Source organism: Simochromis diagramma, unplaced genomic scaffold (assembly GCF_900408965.1).
Source record: "Simochromis diagramma unplaced genomic scaffold, fSimDia1.1 OVJJ01000205.1, whole genome shotgun sequence".
NCBI classification, from domain to species: domain Eukaryota; kingdom Metazoa; phylum Chordata; class Actinopteri; order Cichliformes; family Cichlidae; genus Simochromis; species Simochromis diagramma.
The window spans coordinates 3077240-3100594 of NW_024386782.1; the positions used below are offsets into that span (position 1 = coordinate 3077240).

Consider the following 23355-nt stretch of genomic DNA (forward strand, 5'->3'; position numbering starts at 1 on the left):
AGTCAGAGAGTGCGGCACTGCTAGCTGTGCTATTGATTTCTAATGTTATTCCACATCAACAGAAAACAAAAACCTTGAACCATGCAAGCGGGCCCACCTTTCTCGTCTCCCTCTCCATCTTTCCTCACTTATTGATCAGATGTCTGCTTGTTAATTAAGACATGACCGCTACCGGCAGGTTGCGCGGTCACCGCTGCACATCTGCAGGGCTGCAGTGGGGCCTGGGAATGAGAGGCATCTAATCTATAAGTGCTAATGTGCTATTTCTCGTATTCTCCATGTCACGCTCTAGATTTTTTCACCTTTTCTCCTTTTATTTCTTTCTTTGAGCGTCACTGTTTCGTTCTCTTTCATTTCCCATTTTACACAGAACGGTCTCAAAGTAACATTAAAATTAGCAACTGTCAACAACATGGCTACGGTTGCATCATGATGGATACTGTGTAAGATCACTTCAGGATCACAGATTGCCAAACACGAGGTTCTTTTTAGGTGAGACAGAACATAGAGAAAATCTGTGGTTTTTGCTCTGTTGTATGAACAAAATCACCTTAGTAGATAAAGCGCCTTTAGATGCGTTTAGATGAACACTGTCCTGTGTATGAAAGGATTTAAACACCCCCTGTTATCTTGCAAGTGCAATTTTGTAAATAAAATATTGATTTGTCTTCCGCCTGCTATTCATTTATTTGTTTGTGTCAATTTTTGTTAGTCTTTTTAAAGTTCCTGTCACAGTCCAATGTTGGGAAGGCAGTGAGGACATCCCAAATGCACACCAAAGCAAGTCAGGAAAAGTTGATTATGGGTTAATTGGGAAAAAAAGGATCAAGCAAACAAAACAGGAGGGTGTGAACAGAATAAAGACTGTAAGTAAGGCAAGAAATCTCAGAAGGCAATAAAGTAAACAGGACAAAACAAGGCTGGAATGCTTGATTGACCATCCAAAGACAACCTGGGAAGAGTACATTTGGAGAGACAGAGAATCTTGAATATATTGTACACTATGCCAGAGTGATGAATGGAAATAGGCAGGCTAATGGGAAAACTGGGAGCAAGGTGATGTGGGTGTGGCAGACATGAGACTAGGTGGAAGGGGTGAGGAAAAGCAGCACTCTCACATATCTAGTATTAAAACTTGATATCTTAGCCATGAAAGACTATAGCACTTTCTAAGTTGACTGTTGGTTGGGAATTGTACAATCATTATACTTGTGTTTAGTGTAGTTAGTGTAGCTGTGTTTAGTGTTAGCATAGATGCAGATTTTCTTCTCTTGTGTGAGTATTTGTCTGAAATGTTCATTTAATCAAAGTAAAAGGTCTGAGGTCCATTTTACAGCCTTCTTACTGACAGAGACATTTCATGACACAACAAAGAAAAAGGCATTAAAAGAAGACGTTGTGCTTTTTCTTTGACTGATGTCAGTCGTGAATCTTTAGAATGACCATAGACTGGCTGAATATAGATCAACCAAGAGATAATGCTGAAATGCCACAATCATTTTCCAAGACATCGCAGTTGCTTGGTCATATGTTTTGTTAATGGTTGAATGTGTTTGCTTTCAGAATGCACCTGTATTTTCATTTTATTTTCAATGCTGTGGTTTGACTGGTAGGTCTCACTGGGATGTATTTCCATTATGAATAGGTTTAATTTGTAACAACTGACCATTATGACATGTTGATAAAAATGAATATTTTACTTTGCCATCTGTAGTAGAGTAATGCTGTGGCTGCATCGGTTGGTTTAGTTAGATATGCAACCAACTGGCAGCTACTGCAAAAGCATGAATAGATTACAGTTGTTGTGGGTGAATACAAGATTGCAGATGGCATGCCTTGGCTAGGATTATGGGCTGTACTTGCGTAACTTTTGTGTAATAAGCCAGTTTTAAACTTAGAAAAACTAGACATGATCATGTCTAGTTTTTCTATCAACAGATCTAGTGCAGATCAGTGTAAAACACAAGCTTTGTAACACATAAGAGTTGTGTTGACATAACTGCAGGCTTTCAGAAATTAAAAAGAGATCCTTTATCCCCCACTGACTTTTTATGCTGACAAATTTTAAACCAAACCAAATTTTCAAAGACCAAAAATTATTTTATCCTGAACAGTTCCTCTGAGGTAAACATGGGAGTTATTCAAAGGCAATTTGAATAAAAAGAATAATAGGTTTAGATAAGGTATGAAACATTTTACTGTTATTTTACACTCCCAAATGTTCCCCTCAAGCCACAGAAAAACTTTACATCCCCCCCCCCCCCCCCTTGTGGGAATCCTGAGTGCATAAAAGTACTGTATCCCACATTTCAACTGTATCTTGCACTTAAAAGAAGACTAAATTTGTAGCTCTTCCCCAGTGCCATCACATGATGGGTACCACACCCCATTGAACCGCATAAAGAAGATCTAAACCCAGAGGATATCTATCAGTTTGTGTCTCAAAGAGCTGCACACAGGAATTGGGGAAAAGCAGAGTAATGACATTATGCCACGTTATCTCCTGTATAATGTGCCTACACATTTCCCTCCCTCATTTAAACTAGAACTGACATTTGAATATCATTCTATGCAAAAGATAGCCTTTTTACTGTCTCTGCAGATCTTTCTTTCAAGTTTCTCAGTTTATATCAGTGTTTGTAGCACTATAGATTTTCTCCTTAAGTCTTAGTTTAATCCATCTCCCATATTCTACAATTGAAGCCTGTGCTGCTGACAAATGGCAGTAGTTTGACCTTGATTGGAGAATGTTTTGCAAGTCCATAACATCACAGTGTATCTGATTTGGGAAATGCTTAGCAGTTTTGCTCTGCAGTGTGGTATTTTGTGCTGATAATCTTGTAGAGCTTCTAGTTGTGTTCTAGGATGTCACCCTTAACAGGACTGAGAAGTGACTGATTTTAAAACTACTGCATAGAAAACCCATGCTCTGTGAATCAGCTTAGTCGCTGGGTTCTTACCATGGCTTGTTCAATTTTATACTTTTTCGTCCTGAAGAATTTTTACATGGAAATTTTCCAGAAACCAAAATCACCTTCTTTGCATAATTTCTCTTTCCCTCCCTTGTAGGAGGTTGCCCTCAGAGTGTGTCAGACCTTGCTGCCATGGCCCAAGATTTAATTGTGCACTAATTGCATTTAAATGATACCCAACCTACAGGTATACACAGTACGTAAAAATCTAAGTATAGCGGGTTAACGAGCTTGAGTGACCATTTATCATTATCAAGCTATAGAAAACATAAAAAGTCCTTATTAGTTGTTGTGTACAGTTACAGCACAGTGTATCTGAAAGAAATACTGATAGAGTTGTTACTTTTTAGGTTATTAATAAAGGGTGATTAATAAAAGGATTTTTGGAAAAAAGTGGACAGCTGGAAGGAGATATATTGTTCAAAGCACTGTGTCTCACTGTGACTTAAACACAGCTTTGTGTTTTGCAGTTTTTTCTTGTTAGTTTTTTTGTTACAGAATCTCTATTGCTGACACTGTAAATGCGAGCTTGCTCTTCACATAGCCGCAGAAGCCAGCACAAACTGCAAACATGCTTGCACACAAAACAAGCACACCGACTTACTGGCTCTTATCCAGTCTTTTACATACAGTACACACACATACACACACTCCCAATCCTCTAAGCCCATGCCCTGTGAACCATGACAGCTGTAGCCAGCTTGATTGACAGAGTTTGAAAGTCAGGTTCAAGTGCAGGTTCACACGACCCCAGCATTACTCTGCTTCCAATGTAAGGTTCTTCCCAGCTCTGCCAACGCCTGCTCACTTATCTTCCACCAGATGTCTGTCACATGCTGCGATGTTTTCTGCCAGTCATCTCCTAGTCTCCAGTGTTTAATTAGTGCTCATTAAGGCCTAGGTTTTCTTTGTAAATAATATATGGTAGATAGAGAAAGTAAATCAACATAAGCAGTCTCCGGAGAGGCATCAGTCATTTTTCCAGTAAAATCATCACAAATTTTCTCTTGCTACATTTATTGTATGATATTGTACGATAAGGCTATACCAGAAGTGAAACAGACAAGGTTGCTTTGGCTTCTTGAGTGCTAATGCTATATGGGCATATAAAGGTTTATGTGGGTGTTTCCACTCTTAACGAATGCAGTGGCAAATTGTTTTCTCTCCTCTTCCTATTAAAGTGCTAAAACTATTTTCCTGAAAATGTTGTATTAATGCTTTCACTCATCATACTGCACTAGGTGACTGCGTGCCCATGCAAGGGCCTATGCTGTCAGATATACTGTAGAGCATGCAGCCAAACTCTGATTTTCATATTAATATAGCTTTCCCTTTCTGGTTCCTTCACTACTTCCTCCTTGTCTCAGCTGCTTAGATCACATCACGAATGATACAGCTCTCCACCATGAGGAGTGAGGTGGGATTAGGGGGATAGACATTACCATACTGTATTCCTACATCAAAGCACAACCTCAATAATAGGCCCTGTCATGTAAACAAATCACAGGCTTTCAGGGGCAGTGGCCCAAGCCATGCAAATTCAAATTTCATTTCGCTTCAGCAGAAAATTGGAGCAGGGGGAATTAACTTGTGATCCACTCCTAATATTTCTCCAGCGTTTTGTGGAGCCTTGGCGGTGCTACTCTATATTTCAATGGGGAACACAAACAATTTGCTTGATATGTATTGCATAACACCACGAAGAATGACAAAATTGGCCACAGCGTAGAGCGACAAAAACAAGCCTAATCGGACTCTTCAATTTCACGGTGACACAGCCTGCTGTAATGAGGTGACTCTGCGACTCACCGGCCTTTTTGTGAAAAACTTCAATGCCATCTGAAATGTGAAGGAATTCAATGTAAAGAAACCCTGGCAAGCTCACTGTGTTAGCTGGATTTGTTCTGTTCATGCCGTAGAAAGACTTGTGTTTTCTTTTCATTGCATTTTGATGTTATGCCAATTTATGAAAGGTAAAGGTGAGGCCTTCAAGCTTAAGAACACTGTACCAACTGTCAAGCATGGTGGTGGCAGCGTCATGTCTGGGACTGTTTTGCTGTCTGTGATATTTATACATTGCAGAACAATGAAGAGGACTACCTCCAAATTCTTCAATTTCTCCTCAAATCAACAGCTAGCTGGTAACTAGGGCCAAAATTTTGTATTTTAACATGACGTTGATCCCAAACACAAATTAAACCTGGTTTTGGAATGGATTAAGCAGGCTAACTTTAAGTTTCTGGAAAGGCCCCAAACTCAAACCTGTGTTTTGGAAAACCTGGTCTGTTCCAGGAAACCAACCAATTTAAATGAACTCCACTTTGCCAAGAATGATGGTCAAATATCGGAATTATGCCACACACCTGTTAATGGCTACCACACGCACTTGGTCAAGTTGCAATTTATTAACCAAGTATATACACACACACACACACACACATTTTTTCAATAATAAATCCATACATAATAAATCAAATAATAAATCAATTCAAACTTGTGCACCCAATTGCTGTTTGAATGCAATTATTACACCCAGGAAAAACAAAACTTCAAAAAGATTACCATAGTATTCATACCCATTATGACTTCATGGCCACTTGTAATATCATTAAACCTTGACACTCACTGATATATATTTCCCCAATAACTGGTTTTAAGGTTATTCCAGAAATGTAAATATTGTCTTAGCCACTTAAGCCCCACGCCCCTGGTACCGGGGCAAAAAGGAGGAGATCACATTTAATTGGTTATAACACGGGTTGAGAAATATAAGTCCCAACATGTGTGGTATCCACAGAAACCTCTGAATCTCAGCTAAAATCGCTTATAAACCATTTCTACAACTACCAAACACAACGAAAACAAGCCACGATTAAACGAGCAGTTACACAAATCCGCAAAACAAACAACACCAAACAAGAAATTCTCCAAACTTCATGTAACTGGCTAAAGACAGGCTGGTTATCTTCCAGAGCTATTACTGACCCCAAACACCAAGTTTCACCACGCTCTGACCAAAATTCACTGAATGAGTCGCAAAAGAAGACCACAAAAACACACAGCGGCGCAAATGCTAAGACAGAAATTGGCTTACCGTCCTGATTTCTGTTATTTTTGTCGGTAGCCGGTAGCCACGTGATTATCAGCAGTTACCATGCCTAACTAGCTGCATCAGAGCCGTTTCCGTCAACAACCTCCATTTTAGACCCACCTACAGACACGTGACTGGACAGACACCACATGCAGTAAATTTGGGCCCACGGGGTTTGGCCTTGCAACTTCTGATTGGTTGAAGTAACGTGACCATGACATCGTTATTGCGATCCTATTGGCTCAAACGAATAATAAGAGGTGTCAATCATGCAAATTGACCAAAAGAAACCAAAGTTACAGCCCCTCAAATTTTAAAGGGCCAGTGGCCAATTAAAATGCTCCTTGCGCACGGCAGAAAAGGCCCATTGCCATGTAAATGTGTGGTTAATTCCTCAAAAATATATTTGTAAAAAAAAGCATTTTTAGGCTTGTTAATAAAATTAATTAATTTCTGCTCTTTAATACCTAAAAAATTCAACTGGCCTAGTGTCCAATGTGTACCAAAAATTGACATTTATTCATGTATTGATAGTGTTGTAAATTTTTCACTATTTCACTGTAGAAACAAATCAAAATAAATCTTTGCACAGATGATGTTTATATGTTGGTTACTGAATTTCTGGAATGAAATGTGAACTGAAGAATATTTTTTAAATGGTTATATGCTGAAAAATAAATAAAAGAAATTAGGCGAGGTTAAAATCTACTTACTTTTTCTGTGTTCCAGTCTCAGTAACTTTTACACAGTAATATCTGCTGCAATCTTTACACCTCTGATGAAATTTCACAAGTGTTAGCTTTATTTTGATACCAAGGTTGTAAACACAGAGTTTGTAATTGCAGAGAAATAATCAAATAATTTTGGGCATTTCATTTTCGAGCACGAAGCTCAGAAACCCTTTTGGGGCTAAAGAGGTTAGATATTGTTTCAGGGGAAATAATTCTTTTTAAAATAAAACAAGGACTTTTGATTTTCTTATTTTGGAGCCCTGTAACGTACTTGCACTACAGTGTTCATTCAAACAGCCACCATCTCTCTGTTAGGTGGTGGCCTTTTTTCTGTCTTTCCCAGCAACACATTGACATTCTAAAACTCTCACCAAGGCCAAAGTTTCCCTCAACAGCCTTGATCTCTCCATATCTGTCAAAGCTATCACTGGTCAGGATATGTGAGGCTCTGTACAGTGTCTTGTAGAGAAAAAGTGTCAGGAAACCTCAGTATGTATTTATACAGCATGGAGGCACATTACGGACTCTGACCATGGGTGACTTGTGTGAGGAAACAGGTGAGATATGGAGCTGAGGGAGACTGGTTTGCTCAGTCTTATCAGTCAAAGTGTCGGCCATGGGTTAAATCTCGAATGAAAAAGGGAGAAAGGCTATCCATTCTAAGATACTGTGTGTCCATTTTAGAAAAAAAAAATCTGACAGTAGTACCAACATAAACATTTTCAGCTTTTTTAGACAATTTTCTTGCAGTGATGCTCTTTGACAAAATAGGAATAATAATGAATAATAATAATAATAATTTAATAGTATTAATCTGTTGTATTTTTTAAGTGTAAGTTATATGGAGGTGTTCTTATTTTGCCTGTTTTCATAGCAGTGGACAACGCTCTAGCAGTTTATATCCTAACTATGTAGAAGTGTTAGTTTGCATGCAACCACAGTAAATTATATCATTTCAAGAATCCAAGTTGAACCAGCTACAACAAGGCACATCGCACATTAACACATTAACATGAAATAATATTTATAGCAGCAACAAATTAATTGAAGTGGTAAAAGAAAAAAAAGGGCTTCCAGCTTCCTCCTACAGTCCTGCTATTAAGTTAATTAGTGATTCAAAATTGGCTATAGGTGTGAATGGGACTGTAAATGGTCTGTCCCTCTGTGTTAGCACTGTGATGGAATGGGATCTGTGGAGGGTATATCCTGTCTCTTGCCCTGTGACAGCCGTGATAGACTCATTAGATAAATAACTAAGACGGATCGATGGATGGATGGACCTAAGATAAAAAAGTAAGATGTGAAATAAGTTAGAAATAGAGAGTTTGTAGCATTTAAGCTTTATGTAGCTTTTTGGTAGACGTGGATTTGGTGATTTATTAATCTTCTAACAGTAAAATATTACTGGAACAAGTTTATATATAACCAACATCTTCTTTAATGTCAGTGGTCTGCACACATGTTCCTGCACACCAGCACACTTGATTGACTGGACCTATGTTCAGGCTAAAGTTAGCAGCGCTATCCTGGGAATTATAAAAGGTAAAGGCCAGACTCAGTGCACCAGCAGACCTTTTCAACATGGAAAATTAGTAGGAAAAGTATATATGTTACTAATAATATTGATTCTGTCCTAATAAGGTGCTTCAGAAAACATAAATTGCAGACAGGTTTCTCTTTCATCTTAACTGTATCTTGAAAGTGCCGTTAAACTAATGCAGAAAATGTAATCTCACAAAATGATTTTTTTAAGTCTGTTTCCATTGCACTTTGTCACTTCTTACTTTTATTTCTTCAATAACACATCAACTTTGCCTTTCACACAAACCTGAAAGATGTTTTTTATAAAGTGAATATAAAAAGAGCTAGATCAAGATGCACTTAGAGAGCCCGCAGTAACCAATGAGACCTTGAAACCATGACAGCTAAATGGAATTTGTCACCCATCAATTATATCATTCATACCGGTCCTTTAGCTTATATAGCTTGTCAAAAGAAAAAAAGAAGTATATATTTTTTCAGATTCAGACCAGTGCAGAAGCAAAACATTATGTTCCTCGAGTGCCCACTTGAGGCTGGCTCCACAAGCCAACTGTGGTCACCTTGACCTCTTTAAGTGGATATCTAGTCTTAGATCTAAAGTGACAATAATTTAAGGAACTAACTCAAGGAATTCAATCACTTGACCATGATTGTATTGCATTTTAAAGGGAATTATCTAATATGATTCTTTAAGGTAACGTTACTAACAGACTGTCCAAGAAGTCAATTTTGGGGGTGGAATTACATTTTTATTATTCATGTTAATAAGCACAAATTAGTAGGTACCTAGTGTGATGCCTCTTTTCTCAACTAAGATTTCTTGTTATTAAAATGTTTGAAATGTTTTCTTAAATTAAATTGTAATAAAAATATAATTTTTATCAAAATAGTTTATTACAGTGGTTTATTAGTCAGTGCTGCTTCACAATAAAACAGGGTATATGTTTATATAACTGTGGAAAACAGCAGTAATTACAGGCATTTGTCTGAAGTAAAACTACACTCTAGTAGATAAATTAATGTTGTTGTTTTTTCCGTTTGGAAAATCCAATTTGACGGTTAGCAACAAAAATGTAATAAAGGGAAATGAAAAAAGAAAGAAAAACTATAATAAAAACAAAAAGAAAGTTTCTCTAACCTGCCAGTTCAGGCTCTCTATTTAACTTAAGTTCTGTACTTCTCTCTTGTCTTGAATCAGTGATGCTAGAAGCTGTCACAGGGAAGAAAAGCTGTGTTAGACATAGTGAGCCTGTCAACACAGTGCCAAGCAGCTAGGAGAAGCCAAGGTTAGGCAGCAGCCAGAGGAGAAGAAAAGGCACTTCTGCTGTCTACTCGAGAGTATCAACAGAAAATAAACCAAAAATCCATCTTGCTTAATAATTTGCTAATTGCATGAGCAGGCAGCAAATTTAGTTGGAATCAAGATCCGTATGTCTCTTTATTTTCCACATGTAGCAAAAATTAGCAGTATTATAATGTCTTCTTTTTTAATGTCAAGATTAAAGACTCCTTTTGCTTTATTTTGTTTTGTTTTGTTGACAGCAGTAGTAGGATGAAACATCTATTCCACCCTGTTAAATCTGCAGTGTTGCTCCTTTTAAATTACCACATTTTAAAATGTTTTCTTTCTTTGCACAGCAGCAGTCAGCTGTTTTGGCATTTGAAATATTGTTGCATAATTGACTGACAGGAAGATTTTAATATTTTAGTGCTAGCTACCTGTTTTTGTCATTTGTATTTATTGAGATGCTCATGTTGTAATTGTTTAATAATCCCCTCACTGCAGACAAAACACGCCTATATCAGTACTGAACCAGCAATTATAAAATGTGTTTTTATAGTGTTTTGAGCTCAATAGGTTGGAATTACAGGGGACCGCTTTCCTCTTGTGGCCAAAACCATTTATAAAAAAATAAAATTCTCTGATTTCAATATGACAATGCCAGTGGCAAAAGCGTCACATCCCCAAGCTCCCCCGAGTCCACATCCTCTACTCTATCAGCCTGCTAGCTGCACCGGTTGGGCCTGATGATCCAGATTTTGCTGGTTTTTAATTAAGTGGAAGGTCAAATCTCATCGCTCTTGACTTCAGGGAGCTGATGCTGTCTGCATGGCAGAAGAGCTACACCCAGTCATTAATTTTATGAAGCGGGGACTTTAATTGATTAAAAAGTTAAGGACTATAGGGAATGCGTGGTAAGAGGCACTAGTATTTCATTGCTGTGATTGTCGTCCAATATTCATCGCAATTTATAATGGTTGCTAATGAGGAAAGATGATTTGTGTGCGTGCATTTAGACACAGATAGATAGATAGATAGATAGATAGATAGATAGATAGATAGATAGATAGATAGATAGATAGATAGAGACTTTTTCTATTCAATTCGGTTTTATCTATACACAGCCAAATCACAACAGTCAGTCACCTCGAGGCACTTTATATATTGTAAGGTAAAGCCCCTGCAATAATAAAAAGATGATCCCCTTTGAGCAAGCACTTTGGAGGCAGTGGAAAGGCAAAACTCCCCTTTAACAGGAAGAATCCTCCAGCAGAAGCAGTCACAAGGATGTGACGACATCAATGTCACGATGTCACACAAGTCACGATGGTTTGGGGGAGAGGGGAGGGAGACAGGACAAAGACATGTGAGAACCAGAGATGAATAAAAACTACTAAAGTTGTGTATAAACGCATCATGAGTGAAAAAGTATGAGAGAAGGAGAAACACTCACGCATCATGGAAAGCCCCAGTAGCCCAAGTAATGTAGCATAACTAGGGTTGGATTCAGGGTCAGTTTATCCAATTGTCATTGTACATACTGTAAGTAAAAAAGGAAAGTCTAAATCCTAGTCTTAAAATAGTTCTGATATTATTGTGCTGATGGTTATTTAATGTCCTGTTTTTATCTAAATTCTACTATTATTTTATGTAAAGTACACTTTTGAGCTTCTTTTGTTGAAGTAGGCCATGGCAGAAATAGTTTGAGAACTGCTCCTTTAAAGCTTATTCACTGACTCTCTAATGCTGTTTAACAGCAATACCAGACGGGGTCTAGTTTCCTTTGTTTCCCGCAGTTATCTATCATTAAAGTGAGATGTCACAGTAAGGCCAGAAAGTCAATTAGAACAGATGTATTTCAGATTGCTGCTGCTATTTCTTTGTCTCATGTTCAGCGGTGATTATAGGAAACAGATACCCAGATCCTGACTCTCAAATGAGAGAAATCTTCCCTCGGAAGCACATTGTAAAAACAAACATAGGCATGATGTGAAACCATGAGCTGACCCAACCTCTGGGGAGGTCTCCCGTGTCAGATTCACTCAATGGCCTGCATCGCAGCTGTTTCTGTATCAGTGCCCTCCTCCTTACAAGATCTGAGGTCACTAGCTGTAACCTTTTACCCTCATGGGACTGAAATCAAATAAAGGGAATTATATTTGGAACACTTACTATATGAAACTGTATTATCTCATTTGGCGACAAAAACAGCTTGTTCTGCCTCGGGTAGAGCTCTTTCCTTGGAGTTAACACAAATGAAAAAAGGTTATATTCTAAGTGCACGTAGTTTACTGTCTGCTCATTCAGGTTGTTTAGAAACACTCAGATGAGACTCAAATTGCAAACAGCTTGTTCTTTTTCAGCAAGCATAGGCGCATGCTTCTTCCATGTGGTCAGAAGGGAGGTGGATTTGGAGTGCCTGAAAGCCATCCGCCCTTTTCTCTTCTCCTGTCAGGAGAATCTGTCAGCTCTGCCACAGTTCGGTCTAATAAACCAGCTTTGCCAACTGGTAGGGTTTCCTGCCTGAAAGCTCCCTTGCCAAATAACTTTGAAGAGAAAGAAAAAAGGAGTATTCTCTGGCTGCCCAGCTTCTCTTTATTGTATCATCTCTCTATCAGATCCCTGCTTTGTGCTCAATTAGCGAATCTTACAGAGTGCCTTTCATTTAGAGCAAGAGTGGCAAAAGTGACCTTATTCGCATTGCTGTTCTCTCCGCAGGGGCAGTAACAAATGAGGCCTTGTTTTTTTTTAAAGGAGAGCATAATGAAGCTTTGTGGAGGAACGATCCAAGTCAGATAACCCACCAGGATTTTAATTTACCACTGTCAAAAACTTTGAAAGCTGCAAAAAAAAACATACCGAGGGCTGGGTATGCATATTCCCTCCAGAAAGTATTGATTCAATGGATGCAGAATGATGCCTATTCATGTCTCTGTCTTTTGTTGTTATTCTTGTGTCTCAGGTGCAAGTGTAACCTGCATGCCAACAGCTGTGTGTTTGACAAGGGGAAGCTGGGCTGTGAGTGTGAACACAACACCACAGGGCCAGACTGCAGCCGCTGTAAGAAGCACTACCATGGAAGAGCCTGGAGTGTGGGGTCCTACCTCCCTATACCCAAAGGAACTGCAAATATATGTAAGTACAGAAGCGCTTGTAATGCTATGTGGACAAGCACTGGCCATGCAGCTAATTTGCAAGTGGCTGGCAGCACATTGTTTCCACTCTTGCTGCTTGTTACCAATAAAGGGAGCCACAATGAAACATCTTTTTTCATTCTCTTTGAGAGATTATTCTGCCTCTTTATGATTTCAGCTCTTTGCCACTGCACTGCATTTTTGCCAGATGCTGTTTGTAGCCTAGTTTTTTGACTATGTTTTCTAATGCATTGTAGATTTAACAAACTGCATACTGAGGACTTGCATGTCACATCATATTTGACAATGATCAGTAGTATAACTTGTATTTTTGACATTTGAGGTGAAACTCGTTAAAAGACCCATGTTTACATTGTGACAAGCTGACTGGTGAATAGCTGGGTATTCCAAGAGTGCACAGCCTTTCAACATAGTTTACTCAAATCATTTGTCAAGAGAAATTACAACATATTAGTTATAAACACAAAAACATTAAAATATGAAAAGATTTTTTTTCATAAATAAAAAGGGTGAGCTTTCATTTATTCAATATTCATTTCATGTAAAGTCAAATAATTCAAGCTTTTTTGTGTTTTCACAAAAAAACAATCAAAACTCAATTCTCTCAATTTATTAGAATAAATGATGTACAGCTTTCAAAAAGTATGTCTATTTAAACATTCGGTAGATTACCAAGAATTACTTGGTAAAGTGTGGTGTGGCTTGGAGCAGATCAGCTTTTGGCACTGCTGGGGTGTTAACGAAGGCCAGGTTGCTTTAGAAGCGGTCTTTGGCTCATCTGTATTTCTGGGTCATTTGTTTCTCATCTGTCTTGACAATACCTGGTTCAAGTCTGGCAAGTTGGCTGGTTAGTCAAGCACAGTAATCTGAAGGTCAGCAAACCATTTGGTAGTAGCTTTGGTGGTGTGGGTAGAAGTTTGGTACTGCTGGGAAAGGAAATCAGCATCAAGCTTGTCAGCAGATGAAATCATGAAGCCACTAAAATATTCTATTAGATTGCTGCTTTGGAATTAAAACACATTTCCAGTGGCATGGCACAGCAAATCACTTCAGAGTGTGGAAACTTCACACTGGACTTCAAACAACTTGGATTTTGTGTCCCTCCACTCTTCATCCAGACTCTTTAATTTTAGGTGAAATTTACTTTCACCTAAAAAGTTTACCCTTTTGAATGAAATTTTCATGGTATTTGATTTCTTGATAATACTAGATGCACTAGTATTTGTTCTCGCTAATGATTTTTTTCAGATCCTATAATTTTCTTATTTTGATATTGTATTAAATTGCTACTTATAAATAATTTTAAAGTATTTCCAAGTAGTTAGCAAAGCCAGTATAGAAAAAATATAGAAAAATACAGGGGGGAAAAAACCCTGTTCACATTCATGTTTTATCAGACAATAACCAGATGGGCCACTCAGTCCAAACATGTGACATATGGATGTATGTGTATGTAAAGGATTCATCGGTGTCACGTTTAAACATACTGAGTAAGTCTCCATTTTTCAGTGTGAAGGGTTAATGTTGGGAAGGGGAAAGCTCCTGAGCAGGTCACAGACAGCTTTCTCCTGTCTGACAAACGTAAGGCGTACTATAGTGAGCTTTAACAGAAAACTTTAATCTCTCTGTGTCTAATATTGCTGCAGCCAGCCAGCAAGTCAAGGCACTGACACCAAAGGACACCTTGTCCATATCTCTGCATCTGACGGAATAGAAGTATTTTGTGCCCTGGGATGCGAACGCAATGGGATCACTGACTCAAATTCACTGTAACCTGTTAGTCTTAGGGTCTTTGCATCACTGGTAACCTATTTTCTGTATTTCATTCATTTAGTATTCACTATTAAATAAGTGTCAATGGTCCTCCTACAGTAGTAACACTTTAACATTGAATTTATTATTGCTACCTCAACTCCATGACAAGTGTGAATTTGGTATCTCTGAGGCAGAAGGTGCTCTTTTGCATTATCCCCATTATAATCTTGGACTGGAGTTGAGTCACATTTATCAAATCCCATGCCTGAGGCAGGGGGCTCATTGCTTCAATAAATCTAATACAGCCACGCAGGGATATGGTGGTAGACGGCCAGGCAAGGCCAGATGGTGGAAGATCTAGCCCTCTGGTCCCCCATTCGCTCTGATTCAGCCTCCAGTCAGAAACACTCTCATAGCAGCCGTCTGCTGGGATTGACAGCAAGTTCTTCAGATGTTCAGTTTGATTGTCTCACTTGAATTCTCAGACATCGTGTTATGATTAGATTTGTACAGAGATATGGTATTGCTATCGATCCGCCGTGTTGGTAAATTTGTGCAGTAACACTAGTTTTCTTGCTCTTCTAAGGGAAATTTCTCATTGATGGATTGGATGATTATTCGTTCATTAGAATTTTTTTATCAGTCTCCTGTTTGCATGTATGCACGCTAAGCTGTGTGCACGCACACGCATGACATACACGCTCACGCACCACACTCGATTGTGTGTGGGAGTCTGTTTGTGGGAACATTTGTGAACTCTAAGGAGATATTGCTGGATTTACCCCTACACCTCCTCTGTGTTATGAATCTCCTGGCAATGTGGTGCTCACTGTCAGATTGACAGGGTGTTATTAAAAATCCAACACTTGGCCGCATCTGCACTGAACTGATGAAACCAAGGTCTACCCATATCAAAAGCAATATTAGCAGTTGTTTGGAAGTGGCATAAAATGCAATAATGTTGCACATGGTAGTGACGTAACAATATTGGTCCCCCAGGTGTTGAACGAACACACTTTTGTCTTGAATGATTCTTATTTCTAAGCTTGGGTCCAATAATATGCCTTTACCTATTATGTGAAGCTCATTTTTCCTATGAGGATATTAAACATACAGCCCTTATATTACCACAAATATGTGGAACATGCGAAATGTAATTACGATTTAATAGCTTTCATCTGTCATCAAGTCTTCCTCTTTAATCTCGGAAGTCATTTATCTCACCGCTAGGAACAGGGCAGGGTCTATTACATATTCAAAACCACTGTACATGCAGATATATGGACATACGTGACCCTTCATCTAATAAATTTTAGCCCAAAATGGTGCACTGAGTTGCTAGGGGCCATAGCTGTCAGCAGCAGAAAGACTGAGAGTGATTCAAATCCATGATTTTCTGAAGTAAATAGCTCTGTGTGTGTGTGTGTGTGTAGGTGGTGGTGGTGGGGGAAAAGTGGTGTTGTCTGTAAGTTGCCTTCAGAGCAGAAGAGGAATCACTTCAAGAATTATGTTGACAGTTCACTTTGCAAAGAGCGTCAACTCATCTTGTGTTCCAAAGCAGGTTCAGAGGTTAAGGCAGGTTGGGTCTGAGAGTTTGATCAGACTGTAGAATGTGCTTTGGCTTCAAAGGGCAATATTGTTTGCCCTCCATTTCTCACACAAAGCTATGAGTGAGAAATTGCAGCCTAAATGTGCTTTTTGCAAATTGGAGCTCAGAATCTCTGATTTTCCGTTTTTTTCAACAGTTGTTGTAACAGGTAATTTAGTGATGAATAGGCTGCAAACAATATTAAAACCCCCAGTGAAACATAATCACGTGACGCAAAGTGATAAAGCTTGTGAAAGGCATCCAAAATTGCACTAATCCTGGAGTCACATTTGCTTGGTGATAAATATCACACAAAGATGGTGAATCCACAGCCAGATCGAAACACACATGGATTGTCAGGTTGTCATTGTTTGCAAATGTGTGTTTTGTTTTAAGACAGTTGAAGGTAATTTTTTGTTGTTCTTCTTCCCCAGTGTGTTTAATGAGCTTTTATCTCTCTTTTCTACATATTAGGAAGTTCCACAAACCTGACAATGAAAGACGATTACAGCAACTAGCATTTGTAGATGACGTTTGATGTGTTGATTCATTCATTCAAAGATGATATTGAAAAACGGTGAACATAAGCCAAAAGCAGATGAGAGAGAAAAACTCTGTTTATTGAAAAAATGAATGAAACTGCTGATGACAAGATTTTTTCAATAGAGTTTTGATTCCGTTGACATTTTGTTGCCGGCAGGCCTGTTATTATCATCAGAAGAAGGCGGAGTGGTCAGGTTCTCTTTAGAGCAATACAGTAGCTGCTGCTAATCAGCGAATGCACTGGAGATCAATGTGATAAGTGCTGGTGTTTTGTTTTTTGGTTTTTCAAAGTAAACAGCACCATCAACAATATTTTCTCTCACGAGTAAAAAGAAATGAGTCGATGCGTTAATGATACATTATTTCCTTGCTCTTTCCGCAGGTATTCCCAGTAATCACGGACCAGTGCGTAAGTTGATCAGGCTTTTTTATTGGCATGCTGACTAATATTTTCCTCCCTCAGTCATGGCTAACTCTTGTTTGACTGATGATGTTGTGTGAGAAATTGTGCTGTACGTTGCCATTACCATTGATCAGCATGTTTTCCACAGTGGGAAAAAAAATCCATCCTACCAGGGCACTCATGTAGAATTGAATCCTAATACCCTACGTCTATTGAGGGGGTGAAACGATGCATGGCGTGAGGTTGAGTTTCTCCAGTGTAGTTCTAATAATGATCACTGACATAAAAGTAAGAGTGTTTGAAAACTTTAGAGTTTATCCTACTAATAAAAATTTAACCTTTTAACATTCCTCTAATTTATTTCAAACCTTTTCCACATTCCAGCAGTTTTTCATATTTCATGCTGCCGGTTTTCATAGTTTGAAATCATTGTGTTTTTGCCATATTAAATGAAAAACAATGTGCATTAATTCCCATATGGCACTAAATCAGTTACACTTCTTTGAATTAAGCTATCAAATTTCTGGGTTTTAATTATACCATAAGCCAGTCTGAATAATCTTTGAGGTTTAAAACAAATTCAGATCTTAAGATTTGCCATATTCATTACTTTAAGCTATGCATAAATTGGATTGGTGGTTAGAAATATTATGTATATTTGGTAGCTATTATGTGAAAACTTGCAAAATAATGGTAACAATTGATACATCTTGGTACTGGCGAGTTTATAAAATATGGTGGAAGTCCCGAGTGTCTGGCCAGTGTATCAGAATGATTTTTCCTTTCCAAACTAGAATATTTGTTCTAAGCGCACAGACAGATATTTGCCCTAAAGAAAGGAAAACCTTTTTTTTTTTAATGAAGGTGTGGTTCCAGCCATGCTTCCCTCTGCATGTTGATGCCTGAAGGTGTCTCCACATACTGGATAACAAAAGCAGCTACCATGCATACACATTGCTATCTTTGTACTGTGGAAAATTCATTTAAGCTGCATGCACACTATTCTACATTAAGCCATTTACTACTCCAAATGTATGGCAGGAATCTTCTGGAAAATTGGACATATCTTTGGCCTGATAAAGGTCATTATTGTAAAAACCAGCAACTATGCATGCTGTCCCTGTGCTTTAACTAAATAACAGCATGACTTATTTGACAGCCAGTGTAATACATAACCTTTCCCATTTTTACACAGATCGGGCAAATGCTTCATCTCTTGGTGTTGCAAATCGTAATCAAGGTAGGCTTATTGGCTTTGTAACTTCAGCATGACATTACCCATAGATAAAAAAAATTATCGACTGGTTATTGATTGACCGTTTGGAAAAAAACAAAAGTGTAATGTAGAATATGCAAATTCTTGTGTGCAGTAGGTTGTCTTCCCAAAGCCCCAATGCTTTCATCCTGCATGCAAACAAACACACGCTGGTCCTTACAAGGCAGACCTTTTGTTGTGAGAACACTGCAGGGAATGGACCACATGCCTCATGATCACCGAGTCCACAGCCTTCTAACCCCTTTGATCATGCCCTTTTTTTAATTACCCAGTACGTTCTCTAGGGGTGCACCCTTTCTGCCACGTTCTGAAAGGAAAAAAAATGAAGAAGAAGAAAAAACAGGGAGAAAAAAGAGGAGAAGGAGAAGGAAGGAGAGAATAGGCTCCAGGGGGGGTTTATGTAGATTGATCTCCAGCTATCTCCAGATAATCCTCAGGCCCAGATTTTCTGTGTAGTGTGTGTTAAGTCACATCTGCACCACTGCTCTCACAACCAGGAGAGAAAAAAATGAAAAGAAGACTTTGAGGATTTCCACAATTAAGATGGGGGGGGGGGGGGGGTTTCCCTCTTTTTTTTCTTTTTCTGGATTTGTAAAACTGTGTATGCGATTAAACAATAATCTAATCTTTCTGCCGTCAAAAAATAATTAAATGAAATTGGCCATTAAACAACAACTCCATCAAGAATTTTCTAAATCAAACGTGACATCTTTAAATGAATTATGTTACTCCACCAGTAGTTTGAAGCAGACAATGTTTTGAGTAATTATTTAGAAAATGATCTGTTAATTTTCTGTTGATTTGTGATATATAAAACTAAAACCTTAACCTGAACACCTGCTGATTTAATTGCTCTTAAGTGTAAATAGCATTTACAACAAACCAGTCTGGACTATAATAATGGGTATATAGTTGACCTAATATGCACTTCTGTTGTTTGCCAAGACCCAATAAAAAGCAAAACACACAAAAAAAATCAACTAACAAACTACATTAGCAGAGGTTTCTCCCGTGTTTCCCGTGTGCTAAGCTAAACTGGTAGCATGTTAGCTGCATTGAAGTATAGCATATCAACATAAAAGTGATAGCCTTGTCCTCATCATGCTGTCGGCCCAGAAGTAACTAAGCACATATACTAAAATTTTCTTAAATGCAACTTTCAGATCTTGCAGTTTTGAGTTGACAAGCAGTAACAACTGCAACATTCGAGTAAAAGGAAAATCATGCACTTTCTGTCTTCAGATCCTCACCACCTTCAAGTGCTACTATACAACTGACAGTTTATATTGAACTTCAGAGCGCTGAATCACTGACTAATGATGAAGCCTTCGTGCTAATACGATAACTGGGGATATGGCTGAATGAAAGTTTCAGCTTTCACTGACATCATGGCAAAAGATATTGACTGAGTGTAATTGAAACAGCAGTATTCTGTCTCCAGGCAGATAATAAGATCCTGTATCTGACAACTGTCTCCAGGTAAAGTCAATTACCTGTACGAATCCATAGTTATAGAGACATTTTAAAAAATATTAAATGCATAACTGTGAATGAATATATTTTAAACTTTAATTAAATACAGGGGCATTTTCTTCTGCAGGGTCGTCTTTTTAAAAAATTGGATCTTAAACTTTATGACTCACTTTCAGTCATCATGAGCAAACCTCATTCATGTAATATCCGATTGGTTGATACGGACAGATGTATGTAACAAGATTGGATGTTCAATAGAATAAACCTCCACTACATGACATATCTAGATCTTTCATTAAAAGAGTGACACTAGCTACAGTGTGATCCAGCTTATCGATTTGTGCCTTTTAACTTATCGTGCTGTGATTTTCTGTATCTCAGACACTTCAGCTGCGGAGTTTGTGAGGACATCAAGAGTTCACAGAGATGAGAGGATAAAAGAACTGTCTGAGTGTGCTTTTGGACAAACAGACTACAATCTCCTTTTAAAAAACAGAAAAGAAGGATGATTAAGTCCAAAGTGTCACAACCACAATAGACTCAATGTATCCACAATAGTCTAATCCAGTTGTAGTACAATGCAAGACAGATTTACATTTAATTGCTTTAAATTGTGTCACAATTGCAATTCCACAAACAACAATGGGAAACATAATTCAGGTGTTTGTCCTTCCTGTCACTTCTGTGCTGTTGCTTTGGTAAATGTTCTCCATGTTGCTTCGTGCAGCACCAAAACCCCAGAGTGGCTCTGTCATAACAGTTATACTGCTAAAATGTCACACATCTGACAGAGGTGTGAGGTGCACATATGTCTCCCGTAGAGTACGCCGGTCCTTGGGTAGGACTGGAATTGCTGTGTCTTCACTTGCACAAGCCCAAGAGTGAGTGATGTCACACAGGGTAAATTTGTAGACCCACTGCATTAAAAAAAAGGGGGGGGGGGGATTTTTAATGTCCTCTGGAGGGAGCTTTACAAAGGCTGAAAAATAGCCCTTTAATGTTTTCATTAATTCCTTCAAGCCAGACTGAAGACTACAAATTTTAAGCTAAGAGCTGGTGTGGCATACAGTGAGGAATCTCTACAGGGACGCTCCCCACAGTGTCCCACGGTGTCCTTTCAGATTCCATTATTCTTACATGGGAAAGGCTCATCTTTGTAAATTGAAGATAGGAGGACCAGCTCTGCCAAATTTCCCACATTATTACTGTGCTGCCAGCATCCGCTCCATTGCCTATTGACTAAAAGATGCATTTGTGCCACTGGATGGGTTTGAAGCAGGAGGACAGTTTAACTTTCACCGCCAGTGCACTTATTTAATGTGTCACTTAAAAAAGTAAACTACATAACAATCTAGCTCAGGAAATTTAAACTACCCATAATAACGAATTTCTCATTCACGTCTTCCAATTCAAAAGACGCTTTTCTCTCATGGAAGATGGTGTGATACCTAGTGTTAGTAAACCACATCTAATAGCAGGTCTTGAATAATAAATTCATGTCAGGAATTATTTTAGATTATATGATCTTGCTGCTTCAGATTGCAGGCCTGGAGAGACTGGGTGCATTTGTTGTCTTTATAGAATATTTCTTGATATAACTTGACAACTATTATCACCACAGGGGAGAACTGAGTAATAGATTTACTCTAATGTTTGCCCAATAGTTTTAAAAATATTGGGTATATACGAAGACTTCATGATAAAAGCTGACCCAGTATTAGTCACTTCAGCGATAGCAGAAGAGCTGAGAAAATAAATAGGATTTATTCTTTAAAAAAAAAAGTAAGTAATTTAACAAACGTTCCACACCCCAATTTTAAACCTAGGGAGCACTCTGGGTTGAGGGCTGGGGTGGATGTAAGCCAATCTGTTCTTCTTCTGTTGTCCACTCTGTACACTGTTATGTGAAATGTATTGCATCCAGGTAGTTTACTTTGTGGATGTTGTATTCTACCATGCTTGGTTTGCTGTCCTTTGTTACTATAATACAGCCAACTGAGAAAGTTTTCATTTCACTTTAGATAACAAAAAAATAATAATTAATTTATAGCGTAAAGCATCTTTTGTCACGACAGCACAACAAAGACAGAACAGTCTTAAGCCTCTGCATAAGCAAACTAATTGGTTTTACAGATGCTTTTAGAGAGGTAATGGTCCTGAGGGTCTGCTGGAGGATACACAGATTATCCTTCGGCCACAGGCAACAATGTTAATGTGTTGACTAAACTACTGAGACTTGAAGTGTTTTCCAAAACACACTGAGCAGGTGTTTGCATTAGCTGTTAGAATTTTTATTTATTTTTTTAACTGACTAGAAATCACTGATTTGGGAATTGCCAGAGGGCCATTAATGTTTGCGCCCACTCTGGACCCATAATTCATGAGTCCATTCCCACCACACCTGGTTAAAATATCTCCCCAGTCATATTTGTCCCTTCTTTGAGAGCAACAACTACAACATTGTTCCCACGTGGTGGTCCAGTCAGTCAGTTTCACACAACAGAAAGACACGATTAATGCATTGACATTTGATTGACAACCTATTTAGTTATGAAATGGTTGTAATCTGAAAGTCCCACAACATTCAAGCCGTGTACAGAGACTGGATTTGCCACAGGCCCATTTTATTATTAATTAGTTTAGTTTGTTTATTGCATTTACATATATCTACATGTAAATTATATTCCTGTCTCATGTGTTACTTAGCTTATGTGTCATGCTTTGTTTTGCCCTGCCCTTGTCTCTATTTCAGTCAGTTTGATTGCTTTTCCCAACCCTGTTAGTTTTACTTGTTATGTTTTTTAGTCAGCTGTTAGTGCATGTGTGAGTTATTTTGTGTTTCCTGCCCATTTTCACTTGCTTATTTCTTTCTCTTACTGTTTTATTTGGTGGGGTGGGTTGTTTCTTTGCTTTTTATTTTATTGGCTTGTTGATATTACACGTCTTAACCCTCCAGCATCTTTTTGTTATTCATCTCTAGTAAATTTCATTAAATTTCACCTTTGTTTGCCTTACCCGCCCTTCTGCATTTGGGTCTTTTTTAGAACTCTCCTTTCCAGACTCATTCTTTTAAACAGCTACACAAAGAAAAAAACTTTTGCATACAGTAACAAACTTACTATTAAAATAAAGGGTTTGACTACCATATTTGCTCCTTTAGTGCCACTGTTATTGACGCTTTAAATAAAAGCACAGAAAGGCCATTAAACATAACAAGGCTAACACAAAACAAGTCTGGAGACTGTTCAAAGAAGATGTAGACATGTCAGGAAAAGCAGATCTACCAGAAGCATCATTTCCAACACTTCATCGCAAAGTTATTGAAAATCCTATATTAAAGATAAAACCCTGTGTCCACAGCTGGAATTTCCATTTAAAGTGCATAACAGCAGTGGTGTCTATGTGCAGTGGGTGGGAATATTATTAAGTTAAATGCAATACCAATGCCTTCTTAATCGGTTTTGGCATGAGCAATGATTATTTGTTGAGTTTATTCTGATGCATGAGCCACATTACTGAAAACCAAAAATGTGATTACTATTTA

At 38.2% G+C, this 23355-nt stretch overlaps 1 protein-coding gene across 2 annotated transcripts in view; it reads left to right on the forward strand.

Moving 5' to 3' along the window:
- LOC120724319 (netrin-G1-like) overlaps positions 1-23355 on the forward strand; it is a 65893-nt gene that overhangs the window by 41091 nt on the left and 1447 nt on the right. For both annotated transcript variants that reach the window (XM_040016450.1, XM_040016461.1), the window contains exons 4-6: positions 12581-12753; positions 17042-17068; positions 18258-18302. In XM_040016450.1, coding sequence (XP_039872384.1) covers positions 12581-12753; positions 17042-17068; positions 18258-18302 — 245 coding nt within the window. The remainder of the gene's footprint in view (positions 1-12580; positions 12754-17041; positions 17069-18257; positions 18303-23355) is intronic.